The following is a 23780-nucleotide window of genomic DNA, read 5'->3' as shown; positions in this document are numbered from 1 at the left end:
ACGTTCTGCGTGTGTACGTGAACAGAACGCGAAGCTTCGAGACCTCAGATCAGAATTTGAATTTACCTCGGCATAGTTGAATAACAAGAGTTCAGTACATGGAAAAGACATACATTGAGTTTCAAACTCCATTGCTTTCTCTTTCTTATGTAAATCTCATTTGTTTAAAAGACTTCCGGAAAACACGCAGATCTCAACATAACACTGACTGTTACGTAACAGTCGGGGTGTACGCCCCAATATTTGCATATGCCAGCCCATGTTCCCAACATTATGAAAGACATTAGACAAGGGCAGCCAGTAACGTCTGGATCTGCACAGGTGAATCAACAGACTAGGTAAGCAAGAACAACAGCGAAAATGGCAGATGGAGCAATAATAATTGACATGATCCATGATAGCATGATATTTTTAGTGATATTTGTAAATTGTCTTTCTAAATGTTTCGTTAGCATGTTGCTAATGTACTGTTAAATGAGGTTAAAGTTACCATCGTTTCTTACTGAATTCACGGAGACAAGAGCCGTCGCTATTTTCATTTTTAAACACTTGCAGTCAGTATAATTCATAAACACAACTTCATTCTTTATAAACTCCAACAGTGTAGCATTAGCCGTTAGCCACGGAGCACAGCCTCAAACTCATTCAGAATCAAATATAAACATCAAAATAAATACTCTACTCACATAATTCGAAGCATGCATACGGCATGCATGACGAACATCTTGTAAAGATCCATTTGAGGGTTATATTAGCTGTGTGAACTTTGTAAATGTGCTGTAATATAGTCGACAGCTCGTGTGGCAGGGAGCACGTGAATTAAAGGGGCGGCGTGCTGAAAAAATCAGTGCATAGTTAATGATGCCCCAAAATAGGCAGATAAAAAAATTAATTAAAAAAATTCTATGGGGTATTTTGAGCTGAAACTTCAGACACATTCAGGGGACACCTTAGACTTATATTACATCTTGTGAAAAAGCATTCTTGGGAACCTTTAATTTGGGATCCCAATTCGTCTGTCACTACTGACGTACGTCGAACATGACCGACTGAAAGGGAACGTCTCTGTTACGTATGTAACCCTCGTTCCCTGAAGGAGGGAACGGAGATGTACGTCTCGTCACCACAGCTTCTATACCCTCGCTGCAGTGCAGACTAGGTTGTCTCCTCAGCGAAAAACAGAGTGCGATTGCATCTGATTCCTTTATATATACCTGTTGGAGGCAGTGCGCATTATGCAAATATCACTCGCCAATTCCATTGGCCTGTTTAGTTCACTCAAAGCTGATAGGGCTCTCTAGTGATATCCCAATTCGTCGGTCACTACTGACGTACGTCTCCGTTCCCTCCTTAAGGGCACGAAGGTTACACACGTAACCAAGACGTTCTCTATATAGATCATTGGAAGGAGCTTATATTAGCTATCACAAAATACAGTCAAATGAGAAACATTTTTCAATACGGTTACACATTTATTAATATATTTTGTTCTCACTACTTTAATTAGTTTGCTCAGCACATTCTCTGTATATCCTCTTTGCTCTAATGTTTCAGTTAAGTCAAGTGTGAGATATAAAATTATGTACATTTTAATATAAAATGTATGTAAAATAAACATTTCATATTTGACAGCTGCTTTAGGTCAGAAATGTTATACAAATGACAAAAAAATCTATCTATCCACAATGACTTGATGGAACAGTTCTTATTATTTCATGCATAGTTTTACAGTTATGCAAGTAAACATTTGAACTAAACTAATTTATCAGCAATTTTCTTTCAAGTGTTTTTACAGACACAATGATAAATGTCACAAAGTAACATAAAGTAATAAAAAAGACAAAGTCACAGTTTTGAGATAGAGGCTTCACTGTCAGTCACAAGCCAAAACAACAAGACAATATCATGAATATCAAGTCCTTGTGGTGTTTAATACATTTACTGCAAAGGTTTTTACCCCTAAATGAAGAATGACTTAGATACAGAGCCTTTAAGAGATGCTTTTCTGCATTGAATTACTTACATTTTACCTTTATTTTATTTACTCTGTTAATGTTACTAATTGAAAGTCATGAGCATATTTCTACTTCACATGACAATTTGTCATAACAGCGACTGAGTCGTTGAAGGATGCTCTTGTGTGCATCACACAGACGGAGAGAGATGCGCTCAATAAGTTGTAAATGTACACAAGAAATGGTGTTTGGTTTTGTTTAATAAATAAAATACATTTTTGCATTTTTGTATTATTAAACTGGAACCTTATATTATCTGATCAGGGGTTGGAACTGCACTGGTGCCATATTCAACAATGAACAAATTCAAGGCAACAATGGCTGGAAAGATATCGATTTTTTTTTTTGTATGATCTACAAACTCGATTCCAAAAAGTTGGGACACTGTACAAATTGTGAATAAAAAAAGAATGCAATAATTTACAAATCTCATAAACTTATATTTTATTCACAATAGAATATAGATAACGTATAAAATGTTGAAAGTGAGACATTTTGAAATGTCATGCCAAATATTGGCTCATTTTGGATTTCATGAGAGCTACACATTCTAAAAAAGTTGGGACAGGTAGCAATAAGAGGCCGGAAAAGTTAAATGTACATATAAGGAACAGCTGGAGGACCAATTTGCAACTATTAGGTCAATTGGCAACATGATTGGGTATAAAAAGAGCCTCTCAGAGTAGCAGTGTCTCTCAGAAGTCAAGATGGGCAGAGGATTGCCAATTCCCCCAATTCTGCGGTGAAAAGAGCAATATCAGAAAGGAGTTTCTCAGAGAAAAATTGCAAAGAGTTAAGTTATCATCATCTACAGTGCATAATATCATCCAAAGATTCAGAGAATCTGGAACAATCTCTGTGTTACTGGGTCAAGGCCGGAAAATCATACTGGACCCGTGATCTTCGGGCCCTTAGACGGCACTGCATCACATACAGGAATGCTACTGTAATGGAAATCACAACATGGGCTCAGGAATACTTCCAGAAAACATTGTGTCGGTGAACACAATCCACCGTGCCATTCGCCATGGCCGGCTAAAACTCTATAGGTCAAAAAAGAAGCCATATCTAAACATGATCCAGAAGCGCAGGCGTTTTCTCTGGGCCAAGGCTCATTTAAAATGGACTGTGGCAAAGTGGAAAACTGTTCTGTGGACAGACGAATCAAAATTTGAAGTTCTTTTTGGAAAACTGGACGCCATGTCATCCGGACTAAAGAGGACAAGGACAACCCAAGTTGTTATCAGCGCTCAGTTCAGAAGCCTGCATCTCTGATGGTATGGGGTTGCATGAGTGCGTGTGGCATGGGCAGCTTACACATCTGGAAAGGCACCATCAATGCTGAAAGGTATATCCAAGTTCTAGAACAACATATGCTCCCATCCAGACGTCGTCTCTTTCAGGGAAGACCTTGCATTTTCCAACATGACAATGCCAGACCACATACTGCATCAATTACAACATCATGGCTGCGTAGAAGAAGGATCCGGGTACTGAAATGGCCAGCCTGCAGTCCAGATCTTTCACCCATAGAAAACATTTGGCGCATCATAAAGAAGAAGATGCGACAAAGAAGACCTAAGACAGTTGAGCAACTAGAAGCCTGTATTAGACAAGAATGGGACAACATTCCTATTCCTAAACTTGAGCAACTTGTCTCCTCAGTCCCCAGACGTTTGCAGACTGTTATAAAAAGAAGAGGGGATGCCACACAGTGGTAAACATGGCCTTGTCCCAACTTTTTTGAGATGTGTTGATGCCATGAAATTTAAAATCAACTTATTTTTCCCTTAAAATGATACATTTACTCAGATGACATATCAAATGTTTAAACTATGTTGTATTCTGAATAAAATATTGAAATTTGAAACTTCCACATCATTGCATTCTGTTTTTATTCACAATTTGTACAGTGTCCCAACTTTTTTGGAATTGGGTTTGTACCTAGGGCCATAAATGTTTACTATAAAATATTTAATAAGAAATGATACAATATCATATAATTTAGTTATTTTACATAATTTACAACTCTAAATAATGTAGTTTATATTCTTTATTAAACATCTATGGAACTCTAGATCATATAATAATAACAATTAATATCAGGCATTGTTTATTGCTGGTAGATTATGCCTTCACACTGGTTATGCCTCTCAGATAATGTTGCTATTGTAAGGGGGGGAAAGTTGCAGAATGAGAGTAAAACAGGTAAAACCGGTTCAACCTGGTGAACTGAAGGAGAGAAGAGATCGACTCGTCAAATACTGGGTCACTTCTAACAGCACTAACATGAGTCTGTTGATACCAAAGAACATATGTTTTTAGAAGTATTTAAAACCAAAACATAATTTTTATGATTTTGATACCTAAAGCTAAAACGAGGCTTCTGTGTATTCACAGACATTTTCATAATAAACAGTAGAATTATAATATACTGTCGGCTAATCAAATGATTAAGCATGAGAGTTTTATTGATTGATCAGAGTCTCTTTGAAGAACATTACTAAGGAGGTTTAATCCAAGTCTTATGAAGCAGTATGATTTCTCTGTATGGGGAGCAAAGTGAAATTTGATTGATTCCCTCTGATCAGTTCATGTCTACAGAAGACAAATCAAATATGGTGCCGTGTCAATAATATCAAACCCTCAGTAGTGTCTGTGTCAGGAAACAGCAGAGGCATTTCTCTAAATATCTTCTGTGTTGGAGGATTTCTGCATGTGTGAGCGATGGATGCAGGGATCATTTTCTCCTGACATGATAATCACACTCTTCATGTCTCTTGATTTCCACAGTGTTTGTTCCCAAGACCAGGAAAGACTTCCTACAATGTAAGTCACTGAGAAAACAAGCAGAGAAACTCACTGAGTGAGAAAACACGACAGAAGAGATTTAGAGTTGATCGTGATAATGATGATTTTCACAGGATATCTGCTCAACTGTACTGAGACTCTGATGATATACTGAACATGAAGAGTTCAGATACATTAAAAGATCAGATTGATGATTCCTGATTGTGATGTGTTTTATCTCCATCAGATTCCCAACGGTTCACTCTGGATCTGAACACAGTGAATGAAGACCTCCATCTGTCTAAGAGGAACACACTGATTACTTACACTGGCACACATCAGTGGTATCCTGATCATCCAGACAGATTTGATATGATTCCTCAGGTGTTGTGTAGAGAGAGTGTGTGTGATCGACGCTCTTACTGGGAGATTGAGTGGAGTGAAGATGTGGATATATCAGTGTCATATAAGAGCATCAGCAGGAAGGGAGAGAATGAGATTCTGTTTGGACGTAATGATCAGTCCTGGAGTTTGGCCTGCACTTACTCCAGATACTCATTCTGGCACAGTGAGATAGAGACTGATCTCCCTGTAAAGCCCATCATCAGCAGAACAGTGAATGGGAAGAATCACTATAGAGTAGGAGTGTATGTGGATCACAGTGCAGGAACTCTGTCCTTCTACAGCGTCTCTGGAGACACAATGATCCTCATCCACACAGTCCAGACCACATTCACTGAGCCGCTCTATCCTGGGTTTGCTGTTAATCATATTGGATCATCAGTGAAACTGATTTGATGAATCAGTGACAGTGAGACTCTACCCATAATGCTTTGAGCAGATGATGAATCAGATGTTATAGAGTCTCTTCATTACATTAATACTGTGACACTGAAATATCATGTCAGAATAAAAGTGTGTGACACAGATCAGTGTGTGTATCTGTGCTTTTCTCAATCTCTGTCAATAGAAATCACCTTCATTTAGTTCTATTATAGTGTCACATCAATTATAATTTATGAATGTAGAACTGAGATTTGTTGAACATCTTGTAATCAAGTATATTTCAGGAGTCAAATCACAGAAGCAACATTATAAGGTTGGCTTGAAAATGCAGAAATGCTGTTTAAACTTATTATTAGTGGTGCCTGGAGCATCATCACTGGAAGCTGCCAAGACACTCCCTAGCAACCAGACAGAGTACCCTAGCAACCGTTTAGCAAGACCTATATCTCTGCATCAGATCATCGTATAGTGATGGGATTGGCTTTATTATTACAGGGAGATGGGAGGGTCTGTATCTCTTATAATTGGAGAAAGCGTAACGGCTAACGTAATCACATGCAGCACCTCTCAGACTATCGTGTAACAGCCTCTGCTCTTCTTCCCTGCGCACTGGCAGTCTTTACCGCAGCATTAACTTTAGCCGTTGTGCTTTTTTGGCTAATGGTTGCAGGCTTGTCATCTAGTGGCTTTGTTTTTACTCATGCTAGCAAACTGGACTTCCAAAATGCTACACATGCTAGCAGTGTATAGCTACATGCTAATAACAATTTAAGATTAATTTAAGATTAACTTTATTGTCCCCAAGGGGAAATTCTTTTGCACAGCACTGCACTTGTTTAACACACACAACATAATGCAAACAAAAAAGAGATAAGTCAAGATAACACTCAGCGATGTCTGTTGTTAAAGGTGCCATCGAAAGAAAAATTGAATTTATCTTGGCATAGTTAAATAACAAGAGTTCAGTACATGGAAATGACATACAGTGAGTCTCAAACTCCATTGTTTCCTCCTTCTTATATAAATCTCATTTGTTTAAAAGACCTCCGAAGAACAGGCGAATCTCAACATAACACCGACAGTCGGGATCATTAATATGTACGCCCCCAATATTTACATATGCCAGCCCATGTTCAAGGCATTAGACAAGGGCAAAACGTCTGGATGTGCACAGCTGAATCATCAGACTAGGTAAGCAAGCAAGGACATTAGCGAAAAAAAATGGCAGATGGAGCGATAATAACTGACATGATCCATGATTACATGATATTTTTAGTGATATTTGTAAATTGTCTTTCTAAATGTTTCGTTAGCATGTTGCTAATGTACTGTTAAATGTGGTTAAAGTTACCATCGTTTCTTACTGTATTCACGGAGACCAGAGCCGTCGCTATTTTCATTTTTAAACACTTGCAGTCTGTATAATTCATAAACACAACTTCATTCTTTATAAATCTCTCCAACAGTGTGTAATGTTAGCTTTAGCCACGGAGCACCATCAAACTCATTCAGAATCAAATGCAAACATCCAAATAAATACTATACTCACATGAATTGATGTATGCATGATGAACACTTTGTAAAGATCCATTTTGAGGGTTATATTAGCTGTGTAAACTTTGTGTTTGCTGTTTAAGGCAGTTGAGAGCTTGCGGGGGTGGGGAGCAGGAGATTTAAAGGGGCTGCACGCTTAATTGGTGCATATGTAATAATGGCTCCAAATAGGCGGATAAAAAAATTAATTTAAAAAAATCTGTGGGGTATTTTGAGCTGAAACTTCACAAACACGTTCAGGGGACACCTTAGACTTATATTGCATCTTTTGAAAAGGGGTTCTAGGGCACCTTTAAGGTATGTAATGACTGAGGGAATCAAGCTTCTTCCAAAAGGAGCCCTCCTGCACCTCAGAGCCCTATATCTGCGCCCAGAGGGGCTAAATACTCTTTAAGTGGATGTGTGGAGTCCTGTTCTATTGAAATTGCAATGCATGTAAATAGCTGTTATTGAGTTCTGTAAGGTTAGGTGTTTGAAGACCTATAACTTTCGCAGCAATACTGGACACCTTTGTGAGTTTGGTCCAGTTTTTAACAGAAAGCATATAAAAAAAAAATGCTTTTTTTTCCTCGTCTCAAAAAATATCTGCGTCCACACAAAATCACTGAAACGACTCAAAACGATGTAGCATACATGCCAGACCATTATGTGGCGCTGTAATTCTGCCACAGAAATGCACTTAAAGCAGCGAAGAAGACTTGGAGCATGCGCATAAACCTTGCGCGCTGAATACAAACTATAGTAAAGCTTAGAAATAACACTTTATTTTGGCTCAGTAGCTTCTGCAGCACGAACGCAAGCATCTAGAGTCTGCTATTGTTGTTGTTGGTGCTGATTTGTGCTGTTAGCGCGTCTGACTAGGGTAGGGTGACCATATTTTGATTACCGAAAACCAGGACACTCAGCCCGGCAATGAGATACTCAAGTGATACTCAAGTTTACTCAAAGATGCCTTACAATTTCAATACATTTAAAGTATGCCTCCTCTGTATGGATAGAAAATTGTTATATTACAAATTCAGAGGTTACTCAACATGTTTTATTATGACAAGTTTAAAAAATAACAAATGAAATAATGATAGAAATAATGTCTCTTCTGTATTAGAAAAATAAATAAATAATAAATAACTCAAAAAAATACCTCTGCTTTATTAGCAATCCAAATTTAACAAAAATAGCTCTCACAAACTTACAAAAACTAACAAAAAATATCTATATCTTTAGTTTTCTTCTTCATCCTCATTTTCCTCATCCTACATTTTGCTGTAGAGCTGATCTTTCCCAGCAGTTTTTTGTTGCTTAACAAACAAGAATGAAAGAAATGTATATAGGTCTATCAGCTGTTACATCGCAAGGTACAAAGGAAGAGCCCAACAACGAGCTGAACTCATTGTAGACGACAGCTGAAGGTTGCTCTGCTGTTACACAAAGTATCTGTTGTTCAGTTACAGACGACTGCACAAATCCAGCATACTAATGAAAACATTATAAACTGTTACCTAGAAGTAAACAACTGTAGTTTGGGCATAAGTCAGCCGCGACGCTGAGAATATAGTTACCTTTATGGAATAATCCACTAATGTCGAGATACAATGTGAACTAATATTCTCAGTTGCACGTGCAATCGCGCATGTCTGCGAAACTCATTTATATTAATGTATGCTCCGCCTTCGGAAACCAAAAATCTCAGAAACCGAAAATCTAGTAACACCGGTCAATTTAATGGCCCAATGAAAAACAATGAAAACCAGGACATTTTCATCACTTTATAAAAAACAACCAGGACGGCCAGGACAGGACGTGAAAACAGGACATGTCCTGGGAAAACAGGACGTTTGGTCACCCTAGACTCGGGTCGACACGTGGGCTGATGACATCATCGTTTCAGAAAATATACGGATTGCCCCGTCCACACGAAAATGCAAAGACGGCGTTTTCAAATTTAATGTAGTTTATAAATAAGCGTTTAAAAATTAAACCCTTAAATATCGGTTTCACCTTTCGAAAACGCCGGATCCGTGTGGACGAAACGACTATCCCTCAGCTTGTGTCAATAAATACCTGAACTGTGATCTTCTGTACTCTAACAGTCTGTCTCTAAAGCCTATAATTCTTATTAAGTGTGGGTTATATTTCAGGATGTCATAGCAAAGGCTCTAAGAACCTGACACCTTGCACTTCTGGAGACTCCAGGTAGGTTCTGGAAAATGGTGCAGCTGGAGACTAAAAGGATTCCTGATGGTTTCACACCCAATTCTTAAAGCAGAACTAAGTAACTTTTTTTACCTTCATAAATAGTTTTCTAAGTCCTTACGACGGTTAATTGACTTGTAGTGGTGTGTTTGAGGCGAGCACTAACCCCCTCTGGCACGTCTACGCCAGAAAACAGCACTGCGCCGACCCGACACAATCTCGCATCATGTTCACGTTCACGCGAGAGTGACAAAATGCTTTACGGTAATTCAAAAACAATGTATATATTATGACTTTATAAGACAATTTCGAAAATTACCCACTTCCATTGAGATTTCTTGTAGTGTATTTGCAAAACTACTGCGCTGGTGAGCGTTGTAGTCCAGAGCTGCGCTTGGAGTATTTACGACAGTGTGATTCACTGAAGGAACCTGTAGGGGGAGCTTCGCAAATTTTACTGTGTTCCGGTTTAATTCCTGTGTGTTTTTTTTTTTTTTTTTGCTGTTAACATGCATCTTTTGTACTTGGCCTGTTTTTGTCTGACCTTGCTGAACCAATGAGCATTTTTCTGTCCAATGGTCACACCTTAATTTTGCAATTTCTAGTACTGCATCCTTCTCTTGAGCATTTATTAATTTTTGACTTTTCAATCTGAGTTAAATCTTTTTTTTTTTTTTGGTCCCCTTTTACCTGTAAAAGAAAATTGATGTGGTTTGGAATAGGTAAAATGTGTTTGGAAAAAAAAATCTCCTTGCATAATATATATGCATGCACTGTACATGAAATAGGTACAGGAGAATCATCATAAGGATAGGTCTTCACAAAGACTTTTCTACACGCTCACCAGGGTGAAGACACCAGTCACACATACTTTGCTGTCTTTTGGCATTGGTCTGGCAACAGCATCACAAGCACTTACAACAGCAGAAACTCTACTAGTGCGAATCTCATCACCATCAATCCACTGTAGTCCGGTCTCTTTTAAAACTTCCATTTCTTCAACAAATGGCTTTAAAAAGGTCTCAATGACTGGCTTTGACTTGCCAAACCATAGTGAGGAAAGCAGCACATGTTCTTTTCCTCATAGCTGGTGTCAGCTCATTGATTGTTATTTGTGTTGGCCAGAGGGAACACTGAGATGTCACGTAAATCACAAAGTCCAAGAAACAAGATCCATTTGCAGCATTTTATTGGGAAAATCCAGAAACGTAATCCACAGACAGGCAAGGGTCAGAATCCATAAAGGCAGTCCATACAAAAAACATGAAAACCAAAAACTAAAACGGAGAACCGGGAAACCATACATGAAAACACCATAACAAGAGCAGAGACAAACCAGGTATTAATAGACAGAGACTAATGAACAAACACAAAACAGCTGGTTGCATTGACAAGGTGTAATGAGTCCGGGAAGTGAGTATGGGTAATGTAGTCCAATGGGTGAAAACAAGAGTCCGGGATGGAGTGCCCTCTAGTGGCTGATTAGGGCACTCTCACTACTGATCATGACATGAGATGAGTCAAAGACGGGAATTCCATCACAATTCCATAGTAATGTCCAGAGGTGGAAGTAACGAATTACAACTACTCACGTTACTGTAATTGAGTAGTTTTTTGTACTTTTTTGAGTACATTTTTGTAATCTGTAATTTTACTTGTACTTAAGTACAAATTAAGCTAAGTAATCTACTTCGCTACTTCTAAAATCACATTCCGTTACTGAGTACGCCATGAACCATTTGAATTAATATTGAAACCATATGGCTCTGCTTTGACCAGCATATCGGTAGCCAATAAAGTTATCCGATCGTAAACGGACCAATGAAAACCCTGATATTTTACCAGCAGCGCGTTCTCAAACTCGCTGTCGGGGAGACGACGAGAGAATGACACACACCCGCTCCTGCTGCTGTCACTCGTTTCAGTACAGCGCAGGATTGCAGGTATTGCGCATAATTTTAATCATACCCGCAAGTTTGTGGTGAGCGCATTATTGTAACGCGAGAGCACATTCATGTAATGGCAGAAAACGACGCAACCTCTCAAATATACAAGTGAACTGCCTCTCCTCTCTCTCAGATGAGTGCGCGCTCTGTGTCCAATCGCGAATCTCTCAGTGCTCTTAAATTAAACATTGTCAAAAGTTATCAAACAATCAGAACAGACTTCCATGTATGTCTGATGAAAATGCTACAGGAAATCTAATTGGCTATAAGTGAAATGCACCAGAAAGTCTCAACAAACAAAGGTGGATCTTTCATTTCTTTACACTGTAGATGTATGTTTCAGAATGGGGCATTTGTATGATTTTTACACATAACTTAGTCTGTCTAACTGCATCACTGTATACAGACATTACAGGTCAAACCATTCTGATGTTCTTTTTATCTAAATAAACACATTATATGGCTCTTAAAGGGTTAGTTCAACCAAAAAAATTACATTTCTGTCATTAATTACTCATCCTCATGTTGTTCCAAACCTTCGTTCATCTTCAGAACACAAATGAAGATATTTTTGATGAAATCTGAGCTTTCTGACCCCAGAGTGCAACGCAATTGCAACTTTTTATGGCCCAGAAAGATAGTAAAGACATTGTTAAAATAGTCCATGTGACTACAGTGGTTCAACCTTAATGTTATAAAGCGACCAGAATACTTTTTGTGTGCAAAAAACAAAAATAACAACTTTATTAAACAATTTCCTCTCTCCGTGTCACTCTCTGACGGTGTTCGTGTGAGCACCACAGTGCATGCATGTGATGCTGACACAGAATCCGGCCAATAATGAGCCGACTACGTCAGCAGTGTCAGAGACTGACATGGAAGAGAAGAAATTGTTGAATAAAGTGGGTTTTTTGTTTATTTTGTGCACAAAAATTATTCCGGTCGCTTCATAACATTAGGGTTGACCCACTGTTGTCACATGACTGTTTTAACTATGTCTTTACTAGCTTTCTGGGCCATAAAAAAATGGTAATAACATTGCAGTCTATGGAGGGTCAGAAAGCGCTCTGATTTCATCAAAAAGATCTGAATTTGTGTTCTGAAGATGAACGAAGGTCTTATGAGTTTGGAACAACATGAGGGTGAGTAATTAATGACAGAATTTTCATTTTTTGGGTGAAACTAACCCTTTAAGATACAGGGCATATAAAAATTCAGTGTTGTTATATTTCATATATATCAACTGAATTGAGGTAATTTGTTTTATTTGTTCTTATTTTATTACTGACTGTTTACTTGTCTTTTTTGTAAATTCATTTCAGTTTGAAATCAGGCTTTCTTGTGCTGCATGTGAGCTACTGCAACAAAGTTGCCCTAATGTAAAGACACAAATACACAGAGTGAGCAAGTATTTAAGTGAGATTATTGTAATGGTAATTGATCAATGTTATTGGTATTTAAAATAATACTCAATATTGATCATTTGTATTGTATTGAAGTTAGAAATTCCAGTATTGTGACCACTAATTCATGCACTTCATGAATAAGGTGAAAGTACTATCAATGACAAACCATGTCTACCTTATTAACTACTATTCATTTTGTATATAATCAATATATAAGCAATTGCTATTTAATTGTTAACGAGGGATTGGCTGGACTCTGCTGACCCAATCAGTATTTCTCGTCCAATGGTCATACTTCCAGTTTCTCTAGTATTGCATCCTTCTCATGGGCATTTCATGACTTTTCAGTTTGGGTTAAACCTCTTTTTTGGCCCATAATATGTATTTTTTTTTAAAAAAGTAATTAAAAATAGTTTTGTCTATGCTATTGAAATTGTGGGTTACATCTTTGTCACCTTTTTCACCCATAATACTGATAATACAAGAGCGAGGAACTTACATGTTAATTACAAAGGAAAAACCAATTCATCTACTATATTCTTCTGTTCTCCGTTTTCAAGGGTAAGATTTCTTTATAAACCATCAACTCACCCATATGTCTTTATTTTTGTGGAACACAAAAGGAGAGAGTCACAGTCTCCGTCACCATTAGAAAAGTGAATTGTGACTGAGGCCGTCAGTATCTTGATGTTCTGCCTTACATCTTCTTTTGTGCTCCAATAAAAATAACATTTTTGGTACAACAGAACATGACCAGTTTTGTTCATGAGTAAATATTGCTTTTAATTTTTTTTTAACTTGAGACTGTTTAGCCTGTAATTGGTAAATATATGCACTGCAAAAAATGCTGTTCTTACTTAGAGTTTTTGTCTTGTTTCTAGTCAAAATATCTTAAAGTTCTTAATAAGAAAAATTAAGATATATAATCTTGTTTTCAGTTTGGATTAAGATTATTTTGCTTGTTTTAAGGAAAAACTCACTTAATTTTTACTTATTTTCCCTAAAAACAAGAAAATAATTTTTACTTGTCAAGAAAATGCTTCTTGATCTAAGAATTTTTAGATATTTAGACTGGAAACAAGACAAAAATTCTAAGTAAGAACAGCTTTTTTTTTGCAGTGTAGAGACTGAGCAAACTGAAGAAAGCCAAAATCATGTCTCACAACATGAGCAATTTCATCTTCATTCATTTTACTCAGTATATTCTCATTATAGCTTCATCTGTTTTGCCAGAGAAGGCAGATTTTGCCACTGCAGCAATGGTGAGGATTCTCTGTCTGCCCTCAGTAGCTTTATCTGTCTTGGGCAGTTTGGATTGCATCGTCTCATGTTCCTCCACAGCTCATTTCGCACAAACATTCCCTTGAAATACAAGCAGTATTTATATTTCTTGTGTGTTGAACCTGTGTTTTTAAATTCCTGTCGTTTAACTTTTAATGTACCTTCTCCTTTTGTTGTTGTGGTTGAAGTTGCCTAGGTTTCTCAGTTTTTCAAGCAGTTGTTTCTTTTTTTTTCTTTTTTAGATTGTGCTGGTAAACTCACAGATGATGAGCTTTTTATTTTTCCACCATCTTATTATTACAGCAATGATGGCCAAAATATTAGTAAGAAGTGATTAAGTAATTGCTTAGCAGGGTCTTCAAACTTTAAGTTGGCTTGAAAAAGCCTGGCCAGAAAGTAATTTTAACAGCTTGAAGTTGGAAACAGAGGGTTTTCAACCTGTGGGGCTTGAGGGTCCGTGTAACACTTCACAATTCAATTTTCAGACCATTCAATGCAAATGCAAATGAAAAACGTTCATTTTTCTTGTTTTTTAGTCTTGTTTTTTCAGCCCTGCTTGGACAGAGCGGGGAGAGCAGCAAGTCAAACCCCCATATGCTGATTACCCCCAACATAAACCATATGCCAATTACCCCCAACATAACTGGTGCTGACAAAAGGTTGATAAACATCCTGATGGTAGCTGCGACTGGTGAGCACTATAAAGCCAATCTCATGGGGGAAGCATGTTTGCAACAAACATGTTGCTTAGCCATATTTAAATAATAGGGTATCTAGGGTGGGGGAAGCTTACACCCCTAGTGGCAGCAAAATCTGATACAACAAGCGTGCAACGTGTGGAGTTTGCCCAGAACAGATCCATACTGCCAACACTAACTGTATGCATTTATCATTATAATAAATATACATTTGACGAAAATGGCTTGACTGAAACACTATCAAAGGAGTTTTTAACTCTTATTGAGTCTTTTAACTTGGTCCAGTGGATAAAAGATCCTACTCACATTCTTGGTCCTCTGTCTCTGAGCTAGTAATATATGACTCATTGTTGTCAGACCATAAGCCAATTCTATTTACTCTGTCTCTCCCTGAATTAACCTTTCCATCTCCGAACGCTCAAACTCAGTCTCTGTACTATTCATCTCACTTTAACTCTGATTTTAATGTGTTATTTAATAATCTGAGTTCACAATTATTCCTGGATTTGCCACTTCCTGATCTGGATGTCAACCAACATCTCAAGTTGCTAAATGATGCATGGCTGGACATTTTAAATGTGACTTTTAAACTGTTTAAATCAAAACCTAAATCTGACTGCTGGCTTACTTCTGACACTCACTTGTTTAGACAAACCTGTAGGAAAGCAGAGTGAAAATGGCAAAAGGACAGACACCAATCATCCTACGACTCATTTAAGGTCTGCTTTCGGGACTTCCAGAATGCGGTGAAGGCTGCAAAAGCTGCTTACTTTTCTAATTTAATCTCTATCAAGTGTCATAGACCTAAAGTCTTGTTTTCTGTTATAAACTCTGTTTTAAACCCTCCTGTTAACCATATTCCTAATTCCTCCAATGCTCTTTGTGAATCCTTTTTGCGTTTCTTCATTGATAAAATTTCAAATTTAAGATCGCAGCCGATATTTTCTCAAAATAAGCCTTCTGCTCCTACTCAGCCGCTTGCCTCTTGCCTCTTGGGAAGTTTTCGAATCTATATTACTACCTTATCTCACTGAAATTATTGCCACCCTCAAACCCTCTTTTTGTCCTCACGATCCGATACAGCCCCGGTATTTTAAATTGGTAATAGAGTCCGTTGCCCTGGATTGTTATCCTTTCTGAATAAATGTTTATTAACTGGTTCAATTCCAACTTGCCTGATAGTGGCCACTGTTACTCCTTTACTAACGAAGCCCTCTTTAGATACCTCTATTTTAAGTAACTATCGCCCAATCTCTGTGGTTCCTTTTATCTCTAAGATAATGGAAAAAGTTGTGTTGTGCCAACTTCAATCATTTTTAGAAAATAATCAAATTTTTGAGGTCTTCCAGACGGGATTTAAGCCTTTTCATAGCACTGAATCTGCCCTGCTGAGTGTTTTAAATTATATTTTTGTGGCTACTGATGCTGGTGACTCTGAGATTTTAGTACTTTTAGAATTATCTGCTGCCTTCGATACTATTGATCACACATTGTGTCATGATCACGTCTGTTCCTGTCACATCCCGGACTACGTTTCCCATGATCCTCCATTGCTTATCACCTGCACTCACTTCACAATCACTCCACACTAATCACCACACCCAGCTGCCACACATTACCTGGACTATAAAAGACTCATACACACACCACCTCACCGCAAAGTCTTGTTGCCTCTGTGTACAATTCCAAGCATTTATATCTTGTCTGCCTGCCTGTCTGTTTCCCGTCTACGATCCTGTGCTGCCTGTCCTGTCCTGTCCTGACCTTTGCTTTGTATACTGACCTGTGATTGATATCTGCCAGCCCTGACCCTCTGCTTGTTCCTGACTACGATTCTGCCTGTTCCTTGCTGTACCTGTTTGCTGTTATCTGACCCCTGCCTGTACGACCACGCTCACCTTTTAATAAAGCTGCATTTGGATCTTACCTTGAGTCCCGCTCCGTTACACATTGCTTCCGTCCAGATTGGAATCCCTTGTGGGGCTAAAAGGTTCTGTTCTTAACTGGATTAGATCCTACTTATCTGAGAGATCCTTTTCTGTCAGGATTGGCGACTTCCTCTAGGTAGTGCGAGAATCCGGCCAAGTACCCGATTCCCCATTACATACCGGGTCCCCGAGCCAAGGGGTCGTTGCGTTCCCGAGATATAAGGCAAAAACGCCCAGACTTTGACCGCCCGTAACTCCAGGACCCTGGGGCCCAGGACCTCGGGGGAGGGCGCGTTTGATAGAGTCCCCTGAGACCTTCCTTTGATCTGAATTTCAGAATTTTCCTCCACAGTGTTCCCGGGTGATATGAGCTGAAACTCAAAGATATGCCACTTTCCCAATAAAACCCTATAACTGTACTAAGCACACTCAGTCGGATGCATTCCATTACCTTTTAAGTCATTTGGGACCTTCTGGTACTTAGTTTTTTTTTTTAACGAAATGGGTGGTGAAATTGGGGTGTGAAAAGGGGTGTGAAATTGGAACCAGTATTGCATCATTTATTTAAAGACACAGTGTTTGTAAATGATATTTCACATTTAATGAATAAAAGTTTTTATGGATTAAAACACTCTAACTGGACTAAGCACACTCAGTCGGATGCATTCCATTACCTTTTAAGTCATTTGGGACCTTCTGGTACTTAGTTTTTTTTTTTAACGAAATGGTGGTGAAATTGGGGTGTGAAAAGGGGTGTGAAATTGGAACCAGTATTGCATCATTTATTTAAAGACACAGTGTTTGTAAATGATATTTCACATTTAATGAATAAAAGTTTTTATGGATTAAAACACTCTAACTGGACTAAGCACACTCAGTCGGATGCATTCCATTACCTTTTAAGTCATTTGGGACCTTCTGGTAATTAGTTTTTTTTTTAATGAAATGTGTATAAGACATGTGTTTTGCATCAAAAAAAGACATGACAGTAGGAACGTTTCAAACATTTATTATAACAACAGAACAGAACAATCAAAGAAAATGTAAATAAAAAATTAAAAGAAAACGGTTTGTTTCCGGGCCCTCTTTGCCACTTTCATCAACATCATCCTCTTCAGGGGGGAGAGGTGAGCCCGAGGAAATCCCCTCTTCCTCGGAGTGCCGACTTTGCGCCTCTTGGACGGTGTAGTCGGCTCCTGAAAAAAAGCGAGAAAGAGTCAGCAAACACACCTACTTGGCGCACAAGCGGTTAAACGAGCCCCCCCGTGAGAAGACGGACTTACGGGCTGCCAGGAGGCGATGGGCTGGAGGAGGCGGGCGGGCTGCCGGCGGGTGCCGGCCACTTGCCCGAACTCTTCCCGGCTCTCTTTCCAGTCTTCTTCCAGGCCTTCGGGGACCCCGGGGCGGCGTCCTCACCCTCCACGGCCGCCTCGAACAGGCGGCAGTGTTCGGCCACCTGCTTGGCGTCCAGGTTGAGAGCGTAGAAGCGGTCGGCCGTGGAGATATCATGGCACATGAATTGTGCCACCTTCTGCCGATCCCCAGGGGTGTGCGAGTTCTTGGCCTGTGCGAAGAGAGGAAAGCACGGTTAGAAACGACAAACGCACGCAGAAACTCAGAAACTGGCGGAAAGCCACGGGGGAACGCTTACGTGAGTGGCGATGGAGGTCCGGATGTCCATGAAGGTGGTTCATGGAAAAAATAAAAAAAATAATAAGCATCACGTTGATGACGAAGCACCCCTCCTTTGATCCGGTCTTGGCCGCCTCCATCTCCGCAATGGTCATGTTCTGGAACACCCCACCGCGATGGCCATAGATACAGGCCAAGTAGGTGGTGAGGTGCCCATAGAAGGACCATTGCAGGGCCCTGTCGGCCGTCTCTCTGAGATGGGCTGCGAGAAAAGAGAGAGAAGCGTTAAGTGTCGAGGCGTGCGCGAGGTCGGAGAGATGAGTGTGAGAGGAGGCAAAAACTCACCCAGAATGTCAGGGATGGTGGTCTTGGCGGAGGCGACGCACTGGCGGAGAGTGGCCTTGGGGATAATGCGGCCCTCCTTGGCCTGCTTCACCCTCACCTCGTGCATGACCACTTTCCGCCGCACGGACCGGATCATCATTTTGATCTCCCGGTTCAGCCCCACCATGACTGTCCGGGAAAGTCGGCAGGTGGGCGGCGGGATCTCGGCCAAGTAGGCCAGGAACTGGGCCACGTTTTTCAGGTAGTGGTGCACCGTCGGCTCCGCGATCTTGGCCTGGTTCAGGCTGTTGTGCCAAGACCGCATCCTCGCCGTTTGGTTGAGGAAGCCCAGGCTGGCCAGGTCGGTCTGCCCCGCCGCCATGTACCCAATGAAGTGGCGGATCCTGAAGATCTTCGAGGCCACGTTGTTTACGAGCCTTGGTCCAGGATCCGCCCCTTCCTGGTGGCCCCGGTACTCCTCGAAGAGGACATCTGCGAAAAGAAAACACACAATGGGGTCAGAACAGAGCGAGAAACATTGGCCAGACGGGGAGAAGCGACAGAGCGCGGTACTCACTCAGGGCCGCTGAGTGATCCGGGAAGGGGTGCTTTTCTTCACCCGGGGAGGAGGAGGTCGACGCCTTGGCCGGCGGCTGGGGGGTGGGGGGCCTCGGGGCCCGGGTCCTGTCGGTCTACCTCCTCCAAGGGCAGGGCCAGGGGCTGGTCTTCCTCTTCCTTGGCCTCTCCCGGCGCGAGGAGGCGAAGTGAAGACAGCAGCCTGCCGGTCACCCGGGTGAGCTGGCTGGAGGGCTTACCCCGCGACCTCCTCAGCAGCAGGCGGTAGCGGCGAGTCACCTTCCTGAGTGACTCGCTCAGCATATCCTCCCGCTCATCCTGGCAGCTGGGGTTGTTGCAGGCGCTCTCCTGCTCCCCCGCCGCCGCCGCCTCCGCAGCAGCATCAGCAACAATCGGGTCCTCCAGGTCCCCTGCCAGGTCCAGGGTGGAGACCATGGCCACGGCCGGGTTGCTGGCCCGCAGCTGGGCGAGACCCTCCAATATTTTTTTTCTCTTAAGGGTCTCCGTGGCCTGCCAGCGGGCCGCGACCATGATCTCGGTGTGGGTGGCCAGGTGGCGGTCCATCCGGGAGGTGTATTTTCCCCAGGCGGGCAGGGGGCAGGTGCCCTTGCGCACGTCCACCCTCCTGGATGGAATGGCCAGTAGCAGCTTCCTCTCGGCCTTATTGCGGACACCGTGGCTCACCCCCAGGTGCTGGCTTAGCTGGCTGTAGCCACGGTGGCACAGCGGGCAATCGCTGTTAGGCATCGTGTATGTATAATAATAAAATATAACTATGGATAATAAAATAATTAATAAAAGCAAATATATAATAATAACGACAGTGAACAAACGAGGTGCGTAGAAGCAAACGGTGAAACAAAAGTGCGGAAGTTGTCAGCAACCGTGGTGCAGTGAGTGAGGGTGTAGGGTAATCAAAAGTGTGGTGCAGGTGAAAAAAGTGTAAATGAATGACAAAGATTGTCGGGGCAGAGGCCTTTTATATACTTTTGGGTCCAACTTCAGCTCAAAGGGATGGGAAAGAGGACAGAGGAAAAGGCCAACCAATCAGGGACGGGAAAATAAGGGATAGGAAATTGGATCCAACCTCAGTTCAAAGGGATGGGGAAGTGGAACGAGGAAAAACCAACCAATCAGGGATGGGGAAATTAAGGGATGGGAAATTGGAGCCAACCTCACCGGACTCAAAACGCTTGGAAAGCGGCTAGGGCCCTCAAACTCGGGGGCCCGTGGCTTGGCACCAGAGTATAATTCTGATTTAATTAGTTTACATAAACCTTTGATCAGTCTTGTCCAGCGGTTCCTCTAGGGTCATTTCAGTGGGTGTTAAAAATGTATTTATTTTCCTTAGCTTTTAATAATGAGTTGTAAACTGTATGTATTTGTTTATTTTTTTGCTATTTTCATGTACAGCACTTCGATACCCACTGTGGTTTCTGAAAATGCATTAGAAATAGTTGAGAGCAGCATATTTAATCTAGATGTGTATATCAGAGGTAAAACAGAACTTAAAATCATTCTTTTTTACTTCATTACTTTGTTTACGCACAGTTAAGTGTGTGTGTATGGTGCGCACATATTTACGCCTAATTTATTTTTTATAAATCCTGATATCTAATGATGTGAGGGGTGGTAAGCATAAATTGAATTGCAACGTAATCAGTTATTATTTAATTGGTCCTCTCTCGGTTTTGCATGTGCTCATAATTTCTTTGTATGAGAGCCTGGCATAAAATGATGTCACACAATTAAACACAAATAAAACAATTGACTCCAAGCACAACTACACAATATGCTTACAAAATCTTTAAGACATTTTTAATATTTGAATAAAGGGTGAATATTAGGGCTGTGAATCTTGGGGTAGACAGCGAATCGATTCGATTCAGGATTCACAGGTGTTCGATTTGTTCTCGAATGATTTTTATCAAATTCAGAACGATTCTATTCGAGACGATTCACATTAAAATTCGATGCAATGCGATTCAATTAATTTGATTCGATTCTGCATTTTTATATGCATTGATTAGGGTTATTGAATAAAAAGTTATGAAGTCAAATATCAAGCTTCCGCCAGACCGCCTTCCTTATTCAAGTTACAAAGAAGGTGTAAACTGGCATCGTGTCAATTACACTTTTTCCATAAGCTGAAAAGAGAAGACATGGGATGTAGCATAAGCTCTGAGAACTGCAAGAGTTTTACACTTTTAACATTTAAGAGGCTGTTGTGTCAACCTTGATTTATTGCAATATTGAGCTGTTCAATTTTATTTCGATTTTAGAAAATAAACGATGATTGAACAATGATTTCCATTAATCAATTTTTTTTTTAATTATTATTTTCACTGGCATTTCTGGAATAGTGTCAAGGACTAGTGCATCTTTGAGCCTAAATTCAGCATGAGTAAAATACTTAAGTACAGTTAAAATCAGATACTCCAAGACTTTTACTCAAGTTGTCTTAGAAATGGTATCTTGTAATGGAGTAATTTACATTGTAAGGTATCTGTACTTTTACTCAAGTATGGTTTTCAGGTACTCTTTACACCTCTGCTCTTTTCACAGCAATGACTTCTAAAAGTTCAGTTCAGTTCTCTTTCAAGTGAATAATCATGTGGACCTTAAGGTTACCTTTAAATCTGAAAGTCTTTCCACATTGACCACATGTAAATGGCTTCTCTTCAGTGGAATATCCATGTGTTCCCTAAGGCTTCGTTCCCGTGTGAAGCCATTCCCACACAGACTGCAGGTGAAAGGTTTCTCTCCAGTGTGAATTCTCATGTGGTCTTTAAGGCTTTCTTTTCAACTGAAAACTCTTTCCACACTTACCCCCTTTCCACCAGCACGAACCGGGTGCTAGTTCAGAGCTAGTTCTAGTGCCAGTTCGGAGTTGGTTCAACTGACAAGCCTTTTAAGAACCGGTTTGCCTTTCCACAGGCTAGAGAGCCAGCAAAGAGCCAGGTCTTACGTCACTTATGTCTCATATTTCACAGCAAAGCTAGCGCTGCAGCGCCAAACCTATGCCAAACATAAACACACCAAGCTTGTTCGAGATGCATTGGTTTCCCGCAGAGCGATTGGCACATGACATCAAAGCACCGCGAGAACGATCCAAAAGCACAAGGAGTCGTATGCTCTACAAGCGCTTCCGTGGACCCGCGGCACTGCGATGTCACCTGCCGAATCGGTCCACGCTGCTCCGGTGCATCTCGAACAAGCCTTCTATCAACAATCGCGGATGTTTCACTACTGTTGATGCGTCGCTATCCAAACACGGCTCGCCGTAATTTAGACAGATATTACAATCGAGCTGCTGTTAGCTTGATTAGCTGCTATTTCAAAAATGGCGGTCACAAGTTTCTTGGTGGTCACGGTAACCCCGCCCCCAGCCCCTGACGCAAGCGGTTCTTACTTCTAGCCCAGCAATGTTTTGGTGCTACTTACGAACCACTTTTCCTGGTTCGGAGCTGGTGCTTTGGGTGTCGAAACACAAAGAACTGATTTGAAACTAGGCTCTGGCTCCGAACCAGCAGTCAAACTGCCTTGGTGGAAAAGGGGTAACTGTTGACAGGCTTAATGTTTCTCTCCAGTTGTGAGTTCTCATGTGGATTTCAAGTGTTCCTTTTCTATTGAAACTCTTTCCACACTCCTGACAGGTGTAGGGCTTCTCTCCAGTGTGAATTCTCATGTGGTCTGTAAGGTTTATTTTTTGTGTAAAACTCTTTCCACACTGTTGACAAGTGTAGGGCTTCTCTCCAGTGTGAACTCTCATGTGGTCTATAAGGTTTCCTTTTTGACTGAAACTCTTTCCACACTGTTGACAGGTGTAAGGCTTTTCTCCAGTGTGAATTCTCATGTGGACTGTAAGGTTTCCTTTTTCACTGAAACTCTGTCCACACTCTTGGCAGGTGTAAGGCTTTTCTCCAGTATGAATTCTCATGTGGATTTTAAGTTTTCCTTTTTTACTGAAATTCTTTCCACACTCTTGACAGGTGTGAGGCTTTTCTCCAGTGTGAATTTTCATGTGGGCTGTAAGGCTTCCCTTTTGACTGAAACTCTTTCCACATTGTCGGCAGGTATACAGCTTTTCTCCAGTGTGAACTCTAACGTGGACTTTAAAGTTTTCTTCACGTGTGAAACTCTTTCCACACTGTTGACAGGTGAAAGGTTTCTCTCCAGTGTGAATTCTCATGTGGCCTATAAAGCTTCCTTTATGACTGAAACTCTTTCCACATTGTTTGCAGGTGAAAGGCTTTTCTCTAGTATGGATTCTCATGTGGATTTTAAGGCTTCCTTTATGTCTGAAACTCTGTCCACATTGCTGGCAGGTGAAAGGTTTCTCTCCAGTGTGAATTCTCATGTGGTCTTTAAGGCTTCCTTTATGTGTGAAAATCTGTCCACATTGCTGGCAGGTGAAATGCTTCTCTCCAGTGTGAACTCTCATATGGATTTTAAGGTGTTTTTTGTGTGTGAAACTCTTAGTTCGTGTCTTTTGAGCACTTTTTTGTGAGGAAACCTGTGTTGATCTTTCCCCATTCATGAAATCATGATGTTTATCATAATGTTTTTTCTCTTCTTCCCTTTCATCAAGTTCATGACTCCCTTCTTTCAGTGACATTAGGTCTAGGACAAAAATAGACATAAAACAATT

The 23780-nt window shown here is 40.6% G+C and overlaps 3 protein-coding genes across 3 annotated transcripts in view; 1 reads left to right on the top strand and 2 right to left on the bottom strand.

Annotated features, from left to right (window-relative positions):
• Positions 1–5734, top strand: part of LOC125263237 (stonustoxin subunit alpha-like) — a 32121-nt gene extending 26387 nt beyond the window's left edge. Inside the window, exons 6-7 of the mRNA XM_048182232.1 lie at positions 4809–4844; positions 5053–5734. Of these exons, the coding sequence (XP_048038189.1) occupies positions 4809–4844; positions 5053–5603 (587 nt within the window). The 3' untranslated portion in view covers positions 5604–5734. The remainder of the gene's footprint in view (positions 1–4808; positions 4845–5052) is intronic.
• Positions 1–23780, bottom strand: part of LOC125263219 (zinc finger protein 271-like) — a 237334-nt gene that overhangs the window by 117901 nt on the left and 95653 nt on the right. The window contains exon 4 of the mRNA XM_048182208.1: positions 22734–23502. Within this exon, the coding sequence (XP_048038165.1) occupies positions 22734–23502 (769 nt within the window). The remainder of the gene's footprint in view (positions 1–22733; positions 23503–23780) is intronic.
• LOC125263417 lies at positions 17591–19887 on the bottom strand. Its single transcript, XM_048182426.1, has 5 exons — positions 19131–19887; positions 18575–19045; positions 18322–18491; positions 17881–18161; positions 17591–17793 (listed from the first exon to the last, which is right to left on the bottom strand). The coding sequence occupies exons 2-5, from the start codon at positions 18933–18935 to the stop codon at positions 17712–17714; spliced, it is 894 nt and encodes a 297-aa protein (XP_048038383.1). The 5' UTR covers positions 18936–19045; positions 19131–19887; the 3' UTR covers positions 17591–17711.

The sequence above is a fragment of the Megalobrama amblycephala genome, linkage group LG1 (assembly GCF_018812025.1).
Source record: "Megalobrama amblycephala isolate DHTTF-2021 linkage group LG1, ASM1881202v1, whole genome shotgun sequence".
Classification (NCBI taxonomy): domain Eukaryota; kingdom Metazoa; phylum Chordata; class Actinopteri; order Cypriniformes; family Xenocyprididae; genus Megalobrama; species Megalobrama amblycephala.
Note: the sequence above shows the minus strand (reverse complement) of the source record. Positions and strands in the feature narration are given on the sequence as shown.